At 37.8% G+C, this 24,492-nt stretch overlaps 1 protein-coding gene across 1 annotated transcript; it reads left to right on the top strand.

The window, feature by feature from the left end:
• LOC121414502 (1-acyl-sn-glycerol-3-phosphate acyltransferase gamma-like) lies at positions 1-23,950 on the top strand. The gene is made up of 9 exons (XM_041607703.1): positions 1-56; positions 6,508-6,715; positions 9,055-9,224; positions 11,611-11,772; positions 15,444-15,597; positions 18,143-18,245; positions 20,283-20,361; positions 22,950-23,163; positions 23,776-23,950. The coding sequence occupies exons 2-9, from the start codon at positions 6,538-6,540 to the stop codon at positions 23,916-23,918; spliced, it is 1,203 nt and encodes a 400-aa protein (XP_041463637.1). The 5' UTR covers positions 1-56; positions 6,508-6,537; the 3' UTR covers positions 23,919-23,950.
• Positions 23,951-24,492: the final 542 nt, after the last annotated feature.

The raw sequence follows: 24,492 nt of genomic DNA on the forward strand, positions 1-24,492 counted from the left end.
GTTCTTCACATCACGTTGGCAGCAGTGCCGTAGTTTCACGAGTCCGATAGTGCCAGGTGAATACACTAAAAATCTAATTTTAAATTTTTATAGTATTTCTAATTGTGATTTTAGATTTGAATTACTCAGTTAGGAAGCATACAAGCTATTGTTAACTGCTCAATTAATAAAATCATCCTTTTGATATCTGAGAGAATGGGAAATTCCGTTGCTGTTTGAATCTCTTACCTGCGGGATTCGCATAAATCCAGGCGGCCAACTCTGGCGTGGTGCACCAGTTGTAGTGCGGTGTCGAGTTGTGCGAGAAGCTGCGCTGCTTAATTCTGCTACTAGTGCTAGTGCTACATCATAACTGATGCTGCGCTGCTTTAATTTCTATGCACTTCACAAATTCATGTTGATGTTTTTATGAATCTTATGAATGATTGATATTTTTGTCTGTTAAAATTATCTGAGACTTGATTTAGCTTTTAGTTTTAGCTAGAGTCGAGTCAAAAGTAATACTGCGATTTTCCCTGGGCCTGGCCCTGGGGACCCCGTTTGTTGAACTTGAACAAAGTTCGCTGGCAAAGCCAAGGCCAGGGGATGGGGAAAGTGTCCAGTATGAAAGATACACAGGAAAAGTTCGCGGTGAAAAGGCCAATATGAAAACTCGCCAGTGAACTTCTCCACTTTCAATGATGTCAGATATAAATTTCATATCCCTGAGGCCTGAAATGCCGTGAAGATGAACCAAGATTCTGCACGATGATAAAGCGGATTGCTGATCAATCAAAATTATACTTTGTTTAAATGTATTTTTAAGCATCTTTTACATGCTCAAATGCACTGAAAATATTGAAAATACTCTGCGTTTTGTTTTGTTTTGCTTATAATTAGGCCCGTTTCGGGTACACGTGTACACGCAGCGTTCTCGCCAGAAAAAAAATCACGCATGTCGGGGACTTGTGCTGCCACTCCTGGGGGGTGGGTGCGCGGAGCGCGGAAGCGACGGCCTTTTCATCAAATAGAGACGCTAAGGAAGCCCCATTGTGGCGTATTTTTAAGCCCACACAAATGCACATAAATGCACAGATACTTGCCGTTCAGTAGGCTTGGGAGCCAGCGCCGAATCCAAGCACTGAGATAGAAAAAACATGGAATTTGGAGCTGACAGAATGATTTACTTCGAGCAGAGGACAAACTTTCTCTGCTTGGAGCCTGCAGTGTATGCCGTGATGCATCGTGTGTGTTGTGTGTATTTCTGTGACTGTGCAAAGCCAGTACAGAGCACATGCGTTGCGTTAAGCAACACTTGTGATTGTATCATCAAAGTACATAGGGATTTGTGTGTGACTTGTGTGAGAAGTTTTTTTGGGGGGTTTTCATTCCAGAACCCCCCCCCCACCATCATTTGCTCGCTAGTCTTAAATGGGAGTCTTGTCATATTGGAATATTGACCAGAAGTTAATAAAACACATATTATTGTTCTGTCAGTAATGAAATTAGCGATTGAACTATGGATATTTTTCAGTCATATTTCCTTTAATCTTAGTCTTTTCATTCCAAACAATCATTTTTTAAATGATGTATTTCACCTTTATCCAGTTTGCCATTTTCTTAAGTGACTGAAAACAAAGACTAGTCCCAACCCTCCGCGAGTTGTTTACATAACTTTCTTTGTCTCCGCTAGTATTGCACAATCTTGAGAAGCACATGTTTGGAAATCTGATATTCTTGCGGAGGGGGGGGTTACAAGATTGTCGCCCTTTTCATTCTGTGTTGGGTTTGGCTGCTACATGGCCTGTGTTGAGAAATTAGGTCAGGGTAAATTTAATTGCAAAGAGAGGCTTTGGACGGCATTCATGATGGATAGTCTTTTTTTTAATGCATCATTTAAATAATTTCAACTTCACATTTGCAGGTATATTGTATGATAAAATTACTTTTCTCAGAATTGTACGAAAGTTCTACAAAAACTTTATCTTTTTACATTGTATTTGGACACGAATGCAGATCTTTCTTGACAAATAATGGGCTAAAAATACTAAACAGTACATACAGACCTCAAGTAAACTAAGTACCACACATTCAAACTTGGATTAAATCAAAGTTAATAAAACACATATTATTGTTCTGTCAGTAATGAAATTAGCGATTGAACTATGGATATTTTTCAGTCATATTTCCTTTAATCTTAGTCTTTTCATTCCAAACAATCATTTTTTAAATGATGTATTTCACCTTTATCCAGTTTGCCATTTTCTTAAGTGACTGAAAACAAAGACTAGTCCCAACCCTCCGCGAGTTGTTTACATAACTTTCTTTGTCTCCGCTAGTATTGCACAATCTTGAGAAGCACATGTTTGGAAATCTGATATTCTTGCGGTGGGGGGGGGTTACAAGATTGCCGCCCTTTTCATTCTGTGTTGGGTTTGGCTGCTACATGGCCTGTGTTGAGAAATTAGGTCAGGGTAAATTTAATTGCAAAGAGAGGCTTTGGACGGCATTCATGATGGATAGTCTTTTTTTTAAATGCATCATTTAAATAATTTCAACTTCACATTTGCAGGTATATTGTATGATAAAATTACTTTTCTCAGAATTGTACGAAAGTTCTACAAAAACTTTATCTTTTTACATTGTATTTGGACACGAATGCAGATCTTTCTTGACAAATAATGGGCTAAAAATACTAAACAGTAAACATACAGACCTCAAGTAAACCAAGTACCACACATTAGGCGGTGCTGCACCATCCCGAGTTTGCTCAATCTCGAGATTTTAGCCCGATCAGCCCTCTTCGCGATTAATCTCGAGATTCAAGAAACCCCGTCTCCACCATCGCACGAAGAGCGATTCTTCCTCGAGCGAGGCAACAAGCCCGATATTCCGAGCATGCGCACTTTCAATCTTGGAGTTTCAACGGCCCGCGCTTTTGAATAACTTCCCGCGATATGCAATCAAGTACATGTACTCTTTCGCCGAATTCGACCGTTGTTATGCAACAATCCTTTCAGCTAAGCCGCGCTATAATTATAAGCGAGTGAAGTATTCTTCGTTTAATATGATGGCGGACTCCGAGGCAACGACAGAGGGGGAGAGAGAGAGAGGGGAGGAAAGAAATGCTATTTGCTCACATTTTGCGAAGGAATAAGACGACAATGCTGTCAGTATTGTTATTGACTATGACCATCGTCGATAATGAGCGCCTCCCCCATCGGTCTGGTCTCTCCCAAAATCCATTCACGGGGGGCTTGACACCATCGTTGCTGATTGGGGAATTGATGAACGCTATGATAAAGTTGACTTTCGCATGCGTTCGGTATAATCGCTGTTTATGTTTTTACCAAGGCGGAAATGGAACGCGAATTGCATTATGGACTGAAGGTCATGAATAAATTAACCCGAGTCCAAACCCGAGTGCGTCTGCACCTACGAATTAGCGCGATAATTCGTAAATAGCGCGCTATTTTGCAAGTAAACCCGAGTTGACTTGGGATTGCAATCTCGAGATTAATCCTACGAACTAGCGCGATAATTGCGTCTGCATTACAAACAATCTCGAGATTTTTCAGATCGGGATAATTTGCCGGATCAGAAATAGCGCGCTAATTTGAAAACTCGGGATGGTGCAGACGGCCCTAATCAAACTAGGATTAAATCAAATCAGATATCAGTCAAGCACGGAAATCACTCTATCATCACAGCACTAAAAATTATAAACAATCACTTCGAAGAAACAATTGCCAGGGTCAAACCACGGTCAAACATGTGCTTGCGTTGTGTCCTGTGTGTGTATAATGTTTGCAGTGAGTTGATCTTGTGATGATGGGGAGAGAATTTGTGTGTGTGGTTTTTATGTCTGCAGTGAGTTGGGTCATGGATGACTGGGAGAGAATGAAAGGACCAGGGAGTCGGGAGGAGAACCGTAGCGAGCAGCCGCGAGCTAGCTGGGCGCCTTGCCACTTTCCTAGCCGTGGCGTAGGAGGCCTGTAAGTGGTCTTAAGTTGGTGGGACTTCGGCGCAACCCGATAAATTAAGTTGATATCACTAAGATGAGTTCAGGGAGTGTATTTTTTTTTAATGAATATTTCCATTTAATTTTTCCACGCATGTCGCTGAAATTTTACGCATGGTTCCACTTGGTCTCCATTTCCGCACGCATGGTGTTTGCACCATGCGTATTATACACTGGCGAGAACGCTGTAGTACACGCACGGTCAAGTCAGTGCACGTGTACTAAATTCCATCACCGTGTACACGGTAACATCTGCATAAAGCTTGCGTGGGACTGCAAAGTCAGTGAACAAACTCACAGCCTCACATTAATTCTTAGTTCAAAGACACTGCACATGTTTTAATCACTAATATGTCAATATATTTAAATTAACCTAGAGTGAGTTTACTTCCAAAATCGCCGATTTAATCCACATTTATTCTGGAGACTCAAGTTTTTGTACCACACGAAATGGGTATGCTCCGGTCAGTGCAGGGCCCTAGTTAGCGCCGACGTTCGTTGGATGCGCAATTCGCATACTGTACCGTACATACATGCACAGATTGCTGCAGAATTGAGTGTGACTGAAGTTATCGATTGATTTTCATTATTTTATTGCCAATTTGAGGAGCGTGTGTTTGTAGGCTTGTAGCACATGTGTATGAGCGTATAACACGTAACGAGACTCTCGAAAGCGTTCTTCAATCACTTTTAGAGCCAATTTGAGAATCACCAATTGCGACAGCGATCATTGCTCCAGTTACGTGTTATACGCTCATAAACATATGCTACAAGCCTACAAACACACGCTCCTCAAATTGGCAATAAAATAATGAAAATCAATCGATAACTTCAGTTACACTTGATTCTGCAGCGATCTGTGCATGCATGTACGGTACAGTATGCAAAATGCGCATCCAACGAACGTCGGCGCTAACTAGGGCCCTGCACTGATTTACTTTTGCATTCTTTATTAATTTAATGCGCTGCTAAACTTAATAAACTTTTTAATTGCACCAATTTTTGTGGATTGATACTTCTAACTTCTCAGGTAAGCTTTAAAACCGTGACTTAGTCTACAATACATGTAGGAAACACTGAAAACATACTGTAACTCTCACTCAGTGTTTACAACGTGTACACGTGTACACGACCGAAAAACACGCCGTGTACACGTGCATCAAAAATGGACTTTCAAACCGGGCCTACTTAAAATCTTTCCAAAATATGTTGTATTTTTAACCTTTTTGACACCTTTTGTAATCGATAAGAAGAGAGTTTACAATTTTCTTTAAGTTCGTTGTATTTACGTGCAAGCATGTTCAGCTTGGCTTGGGCTAACGAGTAACGTTGCTATATTGCGATGTCGGAAAAAAAAAAATAGCCTGCTTTCGCCTGAACAAAACGGACGTTGACTTTTGCCGGGGAAGAGATGTTAGTGCAAAAGGTCACATTTTTCTCTTTGCCAGGGAAGTGAGGAATGTGTGCAGGAGAAGTTCGCCAGCGAAAATCGCCGGGGAAAAAGGGGAGAAGCCAGTATGAAAGGGGTATTAGACTTAAGTCAGTAGAGGCGCTGGTCCCAAAATTGGGATGGTCCCAGAAAACCAGGATATATATATCCTCATAAACCAAGACAAATCATATCTCAATAAATTGATATTGTTCTTGTTTATTGAGAATTTTTTTCACTTATCCCTGCGGGACATAGACAGCAGTTACGAGGAATGAGAGTGCTAAAACAGATTCAGTTTTCTGTCTGTTTTTCACGACTTCTCATCTTTCAACAATCTTCTTATGAAACCTGATATGTTTACATTGACTAGCGCACTTGATTGATGTCGGCACTTGACAGGTGAATGAACTTTCCTAGATTTCTTATGTGGAGAAATCTATGAAAATTTAGACAGTCCCTGTAAACTGGGATGATCACAATTTTCTGACCAGTGCCTCTACTAAAGGATTCTGGAATTGAAAATTACAAGACAAGCATTGCCATTGGCAAGTAGAGTATTTTGTCGATGATAATTGTTGGTAGCTGTTGCAGTAGGAAACCTCCCCCTAAATTTATATCAATTTTTGCATAGATTTGTTTCCACTATCTAATTAATCAATCTGAATTTTAGCTGCATTAGGTATTGGGCATGTTGCTTGTTGAGAACAGCTCTTGATTGTTTTGGTTTTGGACTGGACATCATTCAAAGTTTCTTTTCGGTGTATAGGGCCTTGAATGATGCGAGCGATCAAAATTCATTAAAACGTGCAACTAAATGTTTGTGCCCTGCAGATCTGCATTGTAAGGCAAAGTCTGACCACAAGTAGGCTATAACAGGATCAAGGGAAAACATTTTACCTTCCTCTATTAAAGTAATACAATAAGGGATCACAGCCATGCTGTGTCATGGTGGCACTGACAGCAACAGCAAAGGGCTTTCAGTAGTCAATAGACTGAGCAAACATACTTTGTCTTATTTCATAATTTATAATTCCAATGATTGACCAAGGCTAATTTTTTCCTTCACTTCTCATAGTGCTTTCCTCTGCCACCTGTACCTTCAAGAATGGGCCTAGTATCTTCCATCAAGAGTTCTGGCCTGGTCCACATCTGGTTCTTCTGCCTCTTTGTGATAAGTGCCCTCATTGTCACGACGTGCCAATGCTTCACCCTGGTTTTATGGCCGATCAGCAAGAGGTTATACAGGGAAGCCAATGGCCTCATTATCGCTTTGATGTGGCATGGTAAGGAACTTCAATGAAGAATTTGTCTTTGATTGATACATTCTCAAACAGAAAGCCTTTCTGAAAGGTCACTTTAAGTGGAAAATTGAAGTATACTTGCCCCAAGAATAATAATTACAGCAATACATGTACATGAACATTTATGTCACACAATAAAAACGTAGATGAGAATACAAGAACCATTGTAATTCAGTCCGACCTCTCTTATCCGGCCTCCTCTTATCCGGATCTCTCTTTTATCTGGACACACACTAGCCAAGATTTTTTTTTCCAATTCAATCTAGTATGTTGGAAACTCAAGGACTACTCAAACTCACTTTGATTACATATATTTTTCAAAATAGTCTACCTACAACCACATTTTTCATGAAATTATCTCACCCAAATCACTGAAAGAACTTAGACAGGATAATTTTCTAGTAAATCAGGGTGCAGCGCAAACATTTCATCACGTTCTCTTTTTTATTTCCTGTGGGAAAAAACAACACATGTCTCGCTAGCTAGTGCTACATTGTAGGCCTCAATACGAACAGCACCAAACTATCATGTTTGAGCCTACAGTCAGTATAATAATGGCTGACATTGCGAAGCTATGATACCCACCGGGATGATCCAATTGTAAAACTTAGTTTCATCAAGTCATTCTCTTTCTTTCGAGGTACATGTATGCTTGATGTATACCTCAGTTATTTTTATAGCAGGTAAATTATCCAAAAGTTTGGGCCATCAATCAGTTTCATTTCCGTAAAAATATTGCATATAATCTGCATTGACACTGCATTGAATACTGTCTGCAGGCCCACTACAAAAGATTATGTGTAGCTACTGTCGTTGGGGAGGCAGCTGCGTGTATATAATATTGGTTCTCCCAGATCCGGATAAATCCCTTATCTGGATCGGTGCTAAAAAAATGTGTCAGGATAAGAGAGGTCGGATTGTAATATGAATTTATATTTTGCTATAGAAATAATCTATTCTTAGGTGCACCATTATTTTTACCCTGGAGCTGCCGGTTCAAGTGCTATGTATTCAAGGATTTATCCATTCTTGGTACCCATTTGTCTCACCTGGGTCGAGTACAGCACAATGGTAAATTTCTTGCTGAAGGAAATCATGCCATGGCTGGACTTTAACTCTTCATATGTTACGTTCGTAGTATTGCACATCCGTAGGCGTGTTTCGTTCGCATTTTTGCACAACCACACATTTCCCATAGACGTCCCCTGTCCCTTTGTTTTTGGAACAATTGCATGCCCCGGAGCGTGACTAGCTACAATGTATAGCCTGGCGTTTGTGTATACCGTACATGTGTAGCGATCGACCAATGGCGCGTGTGACATTAGTTTAGCGTTCGACGGATTACAGCCAGGAAGTTCATTGAAAAAGGAGGGGAGAAAATCAATAAAAACCCTTCTCACAAACGATACCATGGCCAGGTTTATTGTTAGGAGTCTGTGACTCATGGCACAAATTTTGTTGGAAGTATTAGGAGAAAGCATTTAGAAAATGTAAATTACTATACATTTTTCCATAATTTATCCAATAAATTTATATACGATAAGAAAGCCCAGGAAACACTCTACAAGTTTGCTACACAACATTTTCTTTCAAAATGATCAGATAAAAAGTTACTGCACTCTGAATAACAGAGTGTATTATACTGCGTAGAGGGGATCACGCTGAAATAATGCAACACACAGGGGGTTTACAGGTGAACGCATGAAGAGTTAAACCCATGACTCTCTGATTGTATTAACACATAAGTCAGAACCACTCGACCATGATGTCTTCGATCTTCAGATCGTGGAGAAGCGATCATATAGTGTGTTGCAAGAGACCTGGTTGCAGCTGATTGCAAACCTATGTGTTAAGGCCACCGCTCACCTTACGACTGGTCTGTGACCCGATTTTGCAATAGAACACAGTAGAACTGATGCTAATATTGAGACATGGAATATCGTACTGTGTAATGTTCTACATGTAAATCAACCTAAGAATACCTATGTTCAAATCTATGACTATGCTATCATGCTTAGAATAAAAGCAAATTAAATATCAAATCGTAATGACGTCATTGCAATTGTACGATTAGCTACGATTTGAAATTACCTTGTAATTTGACCTTCTCCAAATAAAGTTTTGCAGTCATCCAAAATTGTTATATCAGTATTCTTACAGTTAAATTGAAACTCAAATTAAAAGAGATTTTTCATTCATATTTTTAGAAAGTGACATATACGTGCGATTGGTTCCAAATTCGGATCGTGGATCAGTCATAACGTGTGCAGTGGCCGTTAGAGTGCTCAGGAATGTAATTTCTGTATTGTGTCTTTTATTAGAGCCGTTGTGGCTGATTGACTACTGGTCTGGATCAGAGGTCCATCTCTACATCAAAGATGAGGAACTGGACCTGATAGGAAAGGAGCACGTAGTCCTGATCTTGAATCACAGACAAGACGTGGACTGGCTCGTCACCTGGCAAATAGCAGAAAGGTGTAATGTACTTAGGGTGAGTTCTTATTCCTTTGGTTTAAAGGTCAAGTTCACCTCAGAAAAATGTTGATTTGAATCAATAGAGAAAAAATCAGACGAGCACAATGCTGAAAATATCATCAAAGTTGGATGTAAAATAAGAAAGTTATGACATTTCAAAGTTTCGCTTATTTTTAACAAAATAGTTATATGAACGAGCCAGTTACATCAAAATGAGAGAGTCGATGATGTCACTCACTCACTATTTCTTTTGTTTTTTATTGTTTGAATTATGAAATATTTCAATTTTTACGAATTTGATGATTAGGACCTCCTTGCCTGAAGCACAAAATGTTAAAATAATAGAATTGAACGTGTTCAGGGAGGAATGAAACTTCATTTCACATGACAATGAAGAGAAAATAAAAATATTTCATATAATGAAATACAAAAAGAAATAGTGATCGAGTGATGTCATCAGTTCCCTCATTTGCATACCGACCGAGATGTGCATATAACTGTTGTTTTTAAATGAAGCAAAACTTTAGAATGTCATAACTTTCTTATTTTACATCCGATTTCGATGAAATTTTCAGTGTTATGCTTGTTGAATTTTTCTCTTTTTATTCAAATCAAGTTTTTGTTGGGGTGGACTTGTCCTTTAACAAATCACAGAACTGTTCCTGAGATGACCCCACAGTTCAAATGGTAGTGAATGTTGTATTGTGACTGCAATGGTAAATGTTCTACTCTAGAGCTTGTTTAATATTGTGTTTAAACTTCAAGCAATCATTCTCACCCTAGAGTTGTGATTTTCAAAGTAGACTGGCTTGTTACCTGGCATACATGTATGCATGCAGCTTTATAGAGTTATTACGTGCTTAGAGAGTTCTTATTCCTTGTGTTCACATTGTGTGTAAAGGGGCTTTCACAATTGCTTGTGCGATCGTTTCTGATCATTTGGTCACAATATACAGAATTGCAACCGTTGTAAGCAGTTGCACCACCAATTGTGAAAGGGGCTTTAACCCTTTTCTCCTAAGAATTGTGACTTTACAAAAATGTTGGCAAAGTCTATGGGAATTACCGATTTGTGGTCCATGGGTAAAATTGCAGTTCCATTGAGGTAATTTTTCACAGATATCCAAAGTACATGTATTATTGTAAATGCTTTTATAATCACAAACAAGAAATACTGAAAAGGTAGGTTTTGAAATGCAATTCTGCAGAACCAAGGTTGCTGAAAATAGTCTGAACACAACAGAGATCTCAGTCATTATGACACAATTGAATTGCTCCGCTGTTGGTTCAGATTTACATTGCCTTATTGCATACACCAGGTTGGCTTTTATTTCCTGTGTTAAACTTTGCATTACTTTGGCAGTGACCTGTTTTGGTGTATAAAGGAGAGTGAGCATTGATATTGTCGTAGTAATAACGATTTGTGTTAATAATTTAATTTGTAATTCATATGTGATTCTAGATTCAGAAATCATTTCAACTTGCTATAAATCTTTCATTTCATTATTCTTCAAGGAAATAGATACTTGAATTAAAAAGAAACACATTCATTTAGTCTCATTTCCTTCTTTTTTTCAGTGAAAGTTACACTTTGCAAAGGTTGTGATACATTTCTGTTACGGCTGTTGCTGTATTGTTCACCTAATCCACAAGGAATTTCCTTGTATAAACTTTAATCCTCATTAGATAATCTCCAGTCATACTAGAATGTTCTACTTTCAGCGAATGCAGGCATACCTTTGGCAAGCTGGGTTTTTTTATTATCTATTTCTTGGTCAAGAATTGCCATGGATTAATGCAATTTTTGTGTATATTAAGAAATCGGTTGACATTATAAAATGGCTTGCCATATGAATGTTTTTTTGTAATATCCCGGTGTGAAGTCCCTTTGATTTCTTATCTCAAATACAATTGATATGATATTCTATAAATGGCTGTAGACATACTATTGCCTTGGCTTTTACACCACCCCCCTGATCAGATGCTCTAACATTCAAGAATTTTTTCATATCAGGTATTACTCCTGGGTAGAGGGTGGCAAATGTAGATACACACCTTGCCAAGGGACGCAAATGCTTTGAATCCTGGACCTTGTGCTTAGAAGTTCTGAGAATTATCCACTGAGCCACAACTTCTCTAAAAACAAGGTCCCAGGTTCACATCCTTCTGCGGCACTCGCATCCTCTGGCAAGGCGTTTCTATTCATGTGCCACTCTCCACCCAGGTGTAGTAAATGGGAACCCAGTACATGGAAGAAATTCCTTGAATGCTTGAGTGTCTGATCAGAGTAAATGCGCTATTAAACCTGGGGTAATAATATGCTGCGCTTAGAAACATTGTATTAAGTGCTATATAAATGTTGAATATTATTATAAAAACTATTTTCTCTCTCTCTTTTTTAGGGGGCAAAGAGTCTGATGAAGAATGAGCTGAAGTATGTGCCTTTCTTTGGTTGGTCTTTCTACCTCACTGAGCAGCTGTTCGTCAACAGAGATTACGCTAAAGATAAAACATCCCTGGTGAACCATTTTAAGAACATCACAACATTCCACTATCCATGTGTTGTAAGTATTTCAGAATGCCACATTTTAATGTTTTCTTATTTGTGTGTACGTATGGTGAAAAGCAATACTAGTATCAAAATTGTATACTTTTTTTTATATCCAATGCAAAAAGAAACCCTGATAGCTGGCACAACGATGTATATCAGTAGCAGTGTATCAGAAAATAATCCAGGGTTGGAATATTATTAGTGGTCGATTTGGTAACATTCCTTTTTTTGGGGGGGGGGCTGTACAGCCCAGACCTTCATTTTTGAGGAGCGCGATTGTGCCGGGGCTCCTACCACGCTCCTAAAAAAGTTTTTTATACATTTTTTTTCATAGTTTTTTAGTTCCGGTATATTTATGTCACAAAAATAGACCCAACCTGATATGCTTGCCAGTTACCCAGGTACTTGTACTTGATGATCAATGCTGAATGGTGAAAATCATTTTCATAGAGTATCAGTTTAAAGAGGCTATCTTTAAAAGGGGTCAGGTTGATGTCATGAGGTATGTTGTGTCAATGGAGTCAACAAAGTATTACATGGTCTGTGAAGTTCTCGGCTGATCCGAGAAGAAATTGTACGTTTTATGGCATGTTCAGGAGTGTCAACCCTGTTGAGGTAAATGGTTACCTGGCAGAAATTAATTCCTTGAAGTGCACGTGAGCTGTAAATAATTACGGCCGGTGGGAATTGTATTCCTTGAAGGGATGAATTCCTTGAAGTGTGTGTGTGCTGTAAATACATGTACATGTAATTACAGCCGCCAAAACCTGGAGTAATAATATTCAAATCATTTGGAAGCACATGTCATAATGTGATACACTGTAAAAGAGCTTTATTATTATTATTATCATTATTATTTGGTGGTGATTTTTTTTTTACCTGATTGCTAAGAAAGCATGAATGCTTGTAAGCAAGCAACCAGAGGACCGACGGCTTAAGGTCCTCTCTGAAGGACCTGGTACTGAGAATTAATGCCTTACCAAAGGGCACTAGCGCACCAAGTGGGAATCGAACCCGGGTCACCGGAATACAAATCCCCTGCTCTGCTGACTGAGCTATCGCGCTTCCTCATACTCAAGATATATTATTATTGTCATTATTATTATTGTGTCTAGAGATTGTTCTTTGCCACAATTTATTTTACCAAGAGTGTAGCACAAATTCAGGATGCTTTTAAATCAATACAAGGATGAATGGAACTTTTGAACACAATGGCCTGAATCCTAAAACTCTAGTTTAATTAGTCTAAAGTTCTGGCTTGGCTATGGAAACTGAATTAGACTCAAATCTCTCTTATTTAGAACAATTTTATTTCATTTTATGAACTCATTTGAAATGATGTTCAAATCATTCACAGCTGTCTGGAATAGTTTTTCCAAACCATTATTGTGATGAGCACATTAAAGGACAAGTCCACCCAAACAAAAACTTGATTTAAATAAAAAGTGAAAAATTCAACAAGCATAACACTGAAAATTTCATCAAAATCGGATGTAAAATAAGAAAGTTATGGCATTTTAAAGTTTCGCTTATTTTCAAGAAAATAGTTATATGAACTAGCCAGTTACATCCAAATGAGAGAATTGATGACATCACTCACTCACTATTTCTTTTGTATTTTATTATGCATGAAATATGAAATATTGTTATTTTCTCGTCTCATGTGAAATGAAGTTTCATTCCTCCCTGAACACGTGGAATTCCATTATTTTAACATTTTGTGCTTCAGGCAAGGAGGTCCTAATCGTCAAATTCGTAAAAATTGAAATATTGTATAATTCAAACAATAAAAAAAAAAATAGTGACATCATCGACTCTCTCATTTGGATGGAACTGGCTCGTTCATATAACTATTTTGTTGAAAATAAGCGAAACTTTGAAATGTCATATCTTTCTTATTTTACATCCGATTTTGATGAAATTTTCAGCATTGTGCTTGTATGATTTTTCTCTATTGATTCAAATCAACATTTTTCTGAGGTGGACTTGACCTTTAACATATTAAAAATACTGTACGCAAAATTGTGATATTTATTTCAGCTTCCCATAATTCTAGCTCAGACTTATGACCTTGGCCTATAAAGTTGAACTGGATGTAGAGTTCAGGCCAGTATATCCTGAGTGCCTGTGGCTACAGTACAGTACATTATGTGCATTGTGTTTTCAGTGTAGTAGGCTAAGAAATGATGCAATCGTACTTTGGTCTCCTATTATCTGAATTTATCTTCCTATTGCACTTCAGATAAAGATTCTTATCCTCACAAATTTGATTGGAATTCCTGTATCTTGCACTGTGGATATACATGTAGAGCTAACTTGTATTGATTTGACCTATTTTTTTTTCTTGAATATTATTCTCTAAATTTATCTTCCTATTGCACTTCATTATTATTATCTAAATTTATTTTCCTATTGCACTTCAGATAAAGATTTTTATTCTCACAAATTTGATTGGAATTGTTGTATCTTCCACTGTGGATTTACAAGTACAGCTAACGTGTATTGATATAACCTATTTTTTCTTGAATATTAAAGGTCAATTTCATGGTTTGAAATCTGGCAATGCTCCTCAAGTTTTCACGTCATGAAATGTTAATCTCCTACGATCTGACCTACATGCATATTGAGGGAGGGGAGGGGGGGGGCGGGGGTAATTATATTACGTGTACATTATTGACTTTAATAGCTGGTGTGGGGATACACTAGATTTCCCAACCATTTTGAATTTCGAGGAATGAATGTGCTGTTTCTTCCATACTGGGCCCTATCTTACAAAGAGTTACGATTGATCCAATCAATTGCAACTCTATGGAAATCCATCAGTGTCATAATTTTTTCTACAGGAAATGTGCACAATGTCTTTTGTAAACAAAGAGAAGCACAGTGAATTTTCAAGACAACGATGGATGCATGAATACACATCATAGCTAGAAAATATTTTGAACAAACATGCATAACAGATGTTGACATTGCTGGCCGTCCATAGTTGCGATCGATCGGATCAATCGCAACTATTTGTAAGACGGGGCCCTGATCTCTTAATATTTCAATATACTAGTACTGTACTTTTGTAGTTTTCCTTTTTTCCCCCTGTTTTTGTTTTTGTAGCAAAATCATAACCAATTTCCAGTTAAATGGGTTGGGAGTTTTGAGATAAATAGTAAACTAAGATCACATTGTCCGAGTAGCGTGGGCAATATTTCTGATTTCTTGATTACATAATTGTGTTTCTATTTTTCTATGCAAATGTGGGCAAGGGGTACATGTATATGCACTGGGGTGCCACAATCATGGGGGCTGGGGACATAAAAAGGTACATGTACATGTGAAATAAGGCAGAAAAGACTTGTAAGTGTGAACACCCCCCCCCACAAAAAAAAAAAATCAATACTTATCCTCTTTTTTTTTTACAAATTGCAAGAAATTGTAGAATGTGAGACTATTGCCCTCTGCAAAAGTGCAATATCTACAGAGGAGCCTTTTAAGGGGGCACTCTAGCACATGTTGCTCTCTCTGAGGTTTTGGATTCAGAATAGCATGCAAAACAGCCAGTTATTTTGCAGCTAAAGTTACTTATTTCATAATATGATATTACTCTTCAAACAAAGGAAACGTGCCTTATATTTTTTAGTCCCCATGCAACTCCAACTTGAATACGCATCTGTTTTCCCCCCTTCCATGTAGACATTGATCTTCTGTGAGGGAACCCGTTTCACAGAGGAGAAGTACAAGAAAAGCCAGGCGTTTGCCAAAGAAAAGGGACTCCCAGGCCTTAAACACCATCTCATGCCAAGAACAAAGGGCTTCAATCTATGCATGCAGACTTATAAAGGAAAAGGTGAGGTGAAGAAGGAAGTTGGACTCCAATTCTATTCAATTCCATTAAATACTACTACTACTACTACTACTACTACTACTACTACTACTACTACTACTACTACTACTACTACTACTACTACTACTACTACTACTACTACTACTACTACTACTACTACTACTACTACTACTACTACTACTACTACTACTACTACTACTACTACTACTACTACTACTACTACTACTACTACTACTACTACTACTACTACTACTACTACTACTACTACTACTACTGCTACTGCTACTGCTGCTACTGCTACTACTACTACTACTACTACTACTACTACTACTACTACTACTACTACTTCTACTACTACTACTACTACTACTACTACTATACTACTACTACTACTACTACTACTACTACTACTACTACTACTACTACTACTACTACTACTACTACTACTACTACTACTTCTACTACTACTACTACTACTACTACTACTACTACTACTTCTACTACTACTACTACTACTACTACTACTACTACTACTACTACTACTACTACTACTACTACTTCTATTACTACTGCTACTTCTACTACTACTACTACTACTACTACTACTACTACTACTACTACTACTACTACTACTACTACTACTACTACTACTACTACTACTACTACTACTACTGCTACTACTGCTACTACTACTACTACTACTACTACTACTGCTACTACTGCTGCTACTGCTGCTACTGCTACTACTACTACTACTACTACTACTACTACTACTACTACTACTACTACTACTACTACTACTACTACTACTACTACTACTACTACTGCTACTGCTGCTACTGCTACTACTACTACTACTACTACTACTACTACTACTACTACTACTACTACTACTACTACTACTACTACTTCTACTACTACTACTACTACTATACTACTACTACTACTACTACTACTACTACTACTACTACTACTACTACTACTACTACTACTACTACTACTACTACTTCTACTACTACTACTACTACTACTACTACTACTTCTACTACTACTACTACTACTACTACTACTACTACTACTACTACTACTACTACTACTACTTCTACTACTACTGCTACTTCTACTACTGCTACTGCTACTACTACTACTACTACTACTACTACTACTACTACTACTACTGCTGCTACTGCTACTGCTACTACTACTACTACTACTACTACTACTACTACTACTACTACTACTACTACTACTACTACTACTACTACTACTACTACTGCAACTGCTACTACTACTACTACTACTACTACTACTACTACTACTACTACTACTACTACTACTACTACTACTACTACTACTACTACTACTGCAACTGCTGCTGCTGCTACTACTACTACTACTACTACTACTACTACTACTACTACTACTACTACTACTGCTACTACTACTACTACTACTACTACTACTACTACTGCTGCTGCTGCTGCTGCTATTACTACTACTACTTCTACTACTTCTACTACTACTACTACTACTACTACTACTACTACTACTACTACTACTACTACTACTACTACTACTACTTCTACTACTACTGCTACTACTACTACTACTACTACTACTACTACTACTACTACTACTACTACTACTACTACTACTACTACTACTACTACTACTACTACTGCTACTTATAATAATGATAATAGTAATAATAATGATAACCAGTTTATCACAGTGCATACCACATAGCTAAAAAAAGCATGTCCCTATGCACTTTATATGAAATGATTGAAACTAGTATAAACTAAGAAATGATGTTACCGAGAAGTTGAAGAAAGTTGGGCACTGAGCTCATTGCATGTTAAATAGACACCTTGTTTGGAGAAGTCTAGAACTTATCTAAAATGTTTTTATAAAAATTTTTATCAAAATAAAAAAATCATGTATATTTTGCATATGGGTAGGAAGGGCATTCCATGAAATGGTGGAAGCATGTACAAATGAGTGCTCACCACAAGTTTTGGTATAACGGGAGGAACACTTAACTATTGCACTGTGCTTGAGTAGGCAAAATTCAGTTTATTTTTTGTTGTGAGTTAGTTTGTATAAATAAGGAAATTTTGAATGCTGAAATCATTTTGTTGATATCAGCATGAAACAAAAATTATTTTTCTTCTTTTTCTTCCGGGTGTAGTACAGACCTCTGGGTAGAGTATTTTCGTACTTTGTGCAGTGCTGAAAAACTAGTGTGCCATGCTGCATTGCCAAACCTCAGTAATATGCTTAAGAGGTTAAAGGTGTACGTACATATTAGGTAAAAGTGCTCCTTGTGCAAGTAAAAACTAACTCCCTTTCCATCTAAGCCTGGCGCAGCGTTATCCCGTCCAGCTGCCTCTTAAACTGTTCTAGAGAAAAAGCAGATGTTACACTGGCAGGGAGCTGGTTCCAATGGCGTACAACACCAGGAAAGAAGGAGGTCTCCCGTTATTGATTTGATATTGAATATGCTTAAAAAAGTTTCTTATTACATTTTTTTCTGTTCGCCTTTCAGTTTCACATATTGTTGACGCAACGATAGCTTATAAAGATGGTGCTAAATCCTCGCTGTATGATCTTCTTTGTGGAAAGAAATTTGAATACCATGTATACGGCAGGTCAGTATGTCCTGTTTACTTATCATGAGCTGTTGAAACCTGATGGCCTGTATTCTGTAGTCAAGAATTATGGAAAGCCAAAACTGTCAAAACTTTGTTTATAGGCCTATTGGACGGTTGGAGGGTGTATGTCTTGTGATGTTGACCCTGACAGCGATGGGCCATTTTTGGTCACATGAGTGACAGAAATTATGACAAATCATGACTTTAATTCCATCTAGTTATAATAAATCTATGTTTTTTAGAGAGATTTATGACTAATTATGATGTATTGAAAGTCTGAATTTCATTTTGAAATGCACAGGAATTTTAAAAATGAAATTAAACTTTCAAAATCATGGTTCTGTGTGAAGTCACACATGTGACCCTCTTCTGTTGACCTCTGACATTGAACCTATATATTGGAGACAGAAAAAAATATTTCCAAGTGATAGCTGACTGAACATGTTAATGTTTTATAACTTTTTTACTACTAAATCTCCAAAAAAATAGATTTATAAATAAAGTAAAGATTTGTCGTAATTTCAGTCTCAAATGTAATCAAGAATGGCCCTAATGATGATGATAGCGGTGATAATGATCACGTGAAGATGATGATGATGATGTCGACGACGATGATGGTGATGATGATGATGGTAAAGATAACATGATGATGATGATGATTATTTTTTTCTTATTTTCTAAAATTTTACTCTCTATACCAGTTGTTTGCTATCCTTCTTTTATATATTTTGTTCACTTTTTGGATGTTCTTTCAATACTATTCTGTTTTCAACCAAATATATGCTGTTGCAATATGTATTGCTCTCTTCGGTATTAAAAAATAATGTATTTGATGATATTGACTTCCACTGAAATTGCATTTATCGACTGATTAAGCCACCTTGCAAAAAATTATAATGAATAAATTGGTAAAACAATACATGTGTAATTGTGGCCTCGCTGAAAAAGAGCCATCTGGCTGACTTCTAACGTTTAATATCATTGATAAATGATATTAAAGTCTGGATCCAATAAATCATATTTACACCGGAACAATCAGGAAAATATTCAAAAAATCATAAGACCTTGTTTCAGGGCAGACATTTCATACAAAGCTATGCACGACTAAAAATGTTGTGACAACTTTACACATATATTAGTGATCTTTTTTTATGCTAAATGAGATCTACCCAATAGTTTCTTGTTTTAACATGATGGGAGTGAACATTCTGTATAGTTTTCCTCAAAGCTTGACAAATACTTGTAAATAGTATGTGTTTGTTAGAAATGTGAACAATTTTTGGTTTAAATAACAAGAATTTTTTTCCACAGAGATCAGATTTCAGTCTACTATACATTATTGAGAATCTGCTCAACCCCAAGAAATGGTTGTAGATTACCTTCAAACAGCTTTATGAAACATCTCCCAGATATTTTTGGTTTTCACTTCAAAATGGGCATGTTATTGATTAAATTTCTACTCCAAGCATACCACCTACCTGATTTCCAGGGGGTGCTGCCTATGATGAATAACACATGCAGCACCTCTAAGGCAAATCTTGGGGTGGGGGGGGGGGCTTCAAGGGTGCTTCAACCCTGCCTCCCAGGGCCATGTCTTGCAAGTCTTGATCATCAAATATTTGTCATTCTTTTTTTTTATGCCTTTCTTTGTTACCTGTTTGACCCACCTCTCACTAATTCTCTTGTTATTCATCTCTTCCTCACACCCTCTATCACTGTTTTGTTCCAGATCCTGTTTGATGTTGCCTGCCTCGTATCTTAATCCCTCTCGTCTTGAGGTCTTTCTTTGGCCTTACACTAACTTCCCTTTGTGTCTGCATACTCCTTTTCTTTCATCCCCTTCATTAACATGATTGGTCATCTCTTCTCTCTAATGCCCCTTTTGTTTCCTTGTTTCTAGTGTTGCTGTTGAATGTCTGTGGTCTGTATTATGGTTGTTCCACATTATTTGTTTGTCATTTTGCCTCCGAAGAAGATTCTGCTAGGATCGAAATTTTAGGCCCCTTTTGACTCTCTATTCTTTTGTTTTCACAGGGTTTTACCTCTTGACGAGGTACCTACCGATTCAGAAGAAGCAACTGCTGAATATTGCCATGAATTATATAGGAAAAAGGTAATAAAATATTTTAAGAATCGGGGGGGGGGGGGGGAGGGGGGGCAGCCAACAAGTTACGCAGGGGCAGATGGCGATTCGCCCCAAAATTTAAGAAATAATCCATGTACATGTATGTGGGGTTGCATGACATGGGCTCCGATGGAAAATCTACATCAGCCATTTTCATTATTTTATTTATTATTATTAATCATTATTACTTTTGTTGAAGCTCCAAATTTCTTGTTGAGAATCTGCTCCACTATCTAACATGCAAAGTAGTGTGGTGGATGTGGAGGGGGGGGGGGGGTGCAGGACTACCTGAAGCATGGTTTCGATCCCCAACAGGGTCATACAAATATAATATAGGAATGGAACCTTCTACATTCTGCTTGGCGCTCAGCATTTAGATTGGAGAAGGGTAATAATAACATACATGAAGTGCAGGGCCCGCTGCAGTTCCCTAACCGAAATGGCTACCCTGATTGAATAAAAACGTAATTATGATTATTATCATCATTAAAAGCACTATTTACAAATCTGTGTTCACACATGTACGTAGTCTTTGTACCAGTCGTAAATAAATACATCAAGAATAGAATAAATAAGAAGAAGAACACCATCAAACCTCCATAAATGGGGTTATTGAATGCTAGATTACACATAATCAGAGGAAATCAATAAGCATTTTAATTTCAAATAGAGCTGAATTCTTATTTTCCCTTTGTAATAAAAAAAATAATGATCAAACCTCGATTCCAGATTAGTAGTAGATCAAACAGTTATTTTCTCATGTTTTTTTTTCTATGCTGGCTCCCATGCACCACTCTGCAAGGCTCGGTGCGTCACCATTTGAGAATCCCTGATCTACATGTTAAGCCAAACATACCACCTAATCCCCAGAACTATTAAAATAAACCCTAATCCTTATCTTTGCATTATTCTTAAACAAATGCTCTATTACATTACAATCCTAACTCCATGCCCCCTGAGATATTAAGTCATGAGCAAATGTCGCAAGAGCAAATGCAGTGTCACTGTATGTGGATGTAAAAGAGTGAAGGGCTGATTTCATAAGGAATTGCATCTACTGTAACTTATATCATTGTAGCTTCTATGGAAACCTAAATTATTATTGGCTTGTAAACCATGTTACGACGATGGTGGTTGCCATCATTGCGAAGTTACAGCTCTATTAAATTACAATCCTAACTCCATGCCCGCTGAGATATTAAGTCATGAGCAAATGTCGCAAGAGCAAATGTGGTGTCACCGTGTGTGGATGTAAAAGAGTGCAGGGGCTGATTTCATAAGGAATTGCATCTACTGTAACTTATATCATTGTAGCTTCTATGGAAACCTAAATTATTATTGGCTTGTACATATGTAAGCCATGTTACGATGGTGGTTGCCATTATTGCGAAGTTACAGCTCTATTAAATTACAATCTTAACTCCATGCCCCCTGAGGTATTAAGTCATGAGCAAATGTCGCAAGAGCAAATGCGGTGTCACTGTATGTGGATGTAAAACAGTGCAGGGGCTGTTTTCATAAGGAATTGCATCTACTGTAACTTATATCATTGTAGCTGCTATGGAAATCTAAATTATTGGCTTGTAAACCATGTTACGATGGTGGTTGCCATTATTGCGAAGTTACAGCTATTGTAACTCTTTATAAAACAGGCCCCTGGTATTAGAAATACAAACAGTCAAAACACCTTCCATGTAAGAGATAATCATTATTTTCTCTCACAGGATATTAGAAATCATCTTATTTTATCCTCAATATTATGCTTTTGACCATGATTCGTACCTTTACCTTTGTTTACTGTATACCGGTACGTAGCACCTCGAGTGATGATTCATCAAACAGTATCCATTAGGAATACTTCTCATTTCATATTGAAGCCCAGCTAAAGCTTTGATAGAGGGTCAGTGTTGGGAATTATAATCAATTATCATCTACTATCATCCAAACTTATATATGTGTAGTAGTCTTGAATCTGTTTTCTTAACTAATAATAATACTTGTGGCATATTTACCCACGGTAGCCACTTCAGTTCCGAAAATTGTTCTCCCAGCGGATCCTGCTATTATTATGCTTTGGCATGGCTACCTTGTTCGGTTGCTCAAGCATTCAAGGAATTTCTTCCCACTGGGTACCCATTCTCACCTGGGTCGAGTGAGGCACAATGTGGATGAATTTCTTGCTGAAGAAAACTAATGTAAACCCTAGCTGGGATTCGAACCCACAACCCGGGCCTCTGTTTCAAAGTCTGGAGACTAAACCACTGGGCCACAACGCTCCATGTTACTGCTGACTCTCTGGGATTTCGAATTATAAAATCTCAGATATCTAGCACTTTGAAATGGGAATTTTATAAAAACAAACAGAAAATCATGTGTATATTTTATTTTGATCAGTCACTCGATAAAATATTATATTGATGTAAATTAGCAAAATTTATCTTGTAAAACACGCTTTCATTTCATTTTCATGCATATCTAGTGAAAAAAATGAGTTAGAATAATCAGAGATGCATTTAGGGGATATACCATAGCCAAAGACAGGCTTTTAACCTCAAACTTCACTTTGATCTCCACAGGACGAGACATTCCAGTACTTCTTGGACCACAACACGTTTGAAGGGTACGATCCCGAGAGGGGGCACAAGTTTTTACCCCCTTCCCCCACTCCTAAGTACGTGATGATATTTTGGTTCACGGTGTTAGGAATTCCTCTTATTTACTACGCCTTTGTCACGCTTCTCTCCGGCTCAACTCTCCTAATCCTTCTTGTGGCTGGTGCCGTCTATGGAGGTGAGGCTTTAGTGATGGAGGGGTGTCTCCCAAAGATTTAAGGATGACTTAGAGTCGCAGTTAAATGCCAATGCCTACATGATATGCAGCGCGCAGTCTTATTGATCAATACGCAGAAGTGCGCGTCCTCTTGGCATGATCGACCAATGCGTCATGTTTAAATTTTTTTTCATCTGCAAAAGCAGTGTGCATTTTAGCTTGCATGCACCTTTAGCGCCGCAATGAACAAGTGCGCCATGCATTTTATTATGAAATACACTTTTTTAAGGGAAAAATGCACTTTTTTATCACAGAATACAATTTTTCATTCCCAGAGGTTGGTAAGTCTGGAATTTAATTCTAAAGAAGGATGAAACTTGAACTATGTTGGGGATAGGTCAGTAGGGGTTGGGTTGATTAAATAGAAAACATTATTTGGTAATTATACACCTGTTGGTGTATAATTTGATAAAATAACCCTCCTTGATTTTGACTTGATAATTTGTTTGGGCAGTAAAGAGAATTTTGAAACAATGATAGGCCTTGGGGTGGCAATTGTAAGTGTTTCCAGTTATGGGAATTTTTATCCTTCTCTATCTCATTGTTTCTCTATTCTTGATTTATATCCTGCAGTGTTTACCTACACCAAGTCTATCATCAACGTCACGGTAGCATCCAAAGGCTCTGCTTACGGTAGCACCAAGGCCAGCGGGAGTCAAGGGGTTAAGAACGGCTCGGTGGACACCAGCAGTAAAGTGGAGAAGAAGGAGAATTAATGCTTCAACTCTCACAAGAACAACGCCCACAAGAATAGTCACAACAGTGTCAACTATGGTAAAGTGCCACTTGGTCTACATCCGCTTCGTCTTCTTTCTGTTAAGGCCTCATCCCACATGGTCATTCTGTTTCATCTACTACCAGTCCTACCAACCATTTTGTCTTGTTGCCATTGAGCACATCAATCATGTTGTTTAATTTTTTTGTTAGGCTATACCCATTTGGTCTAATAGCCACTTGGTCTAACATCAATTGGTCTATATGATTAGGTGACTAACTTCATTTTACAACGTAAGAAAATTAGACCAACTGGATATTTAATAGACTAAATGACAATTAGACCATCTGTATTTTACCAAGTTTAATGTAGACTGAATGTTGGTGAAATAACATTGATTGTAGACCTGATTGCATGTGGTCTCAAAAGAGGTTTCAAATGTACCGTGGTAACAAAACCTTGGACTGTGCTGGTTTCTGGTATGATCATGCTTCAAGTAGGGGCGCCCTTTGCAATTCATAATTGGACATTTCATAGTGTACATGATGAAATAAATGTAATTTATATACACTATT

The sequence above is a fragment of the Lytechinus variegatus genome, chromosome 4 (genome assembly GCF_018143015.1).
Source record: "Lytechinus variegatus isolate NC3 chromosome 4, Lvar_3.0, whole genome shotgun sequence".
NCBI lineage: Eukaryota > Metazoa > Echinodermata > Echinoidea > Temnopleuroida > Toxopneustidae > Lytechinus > Lytechinus variegatus.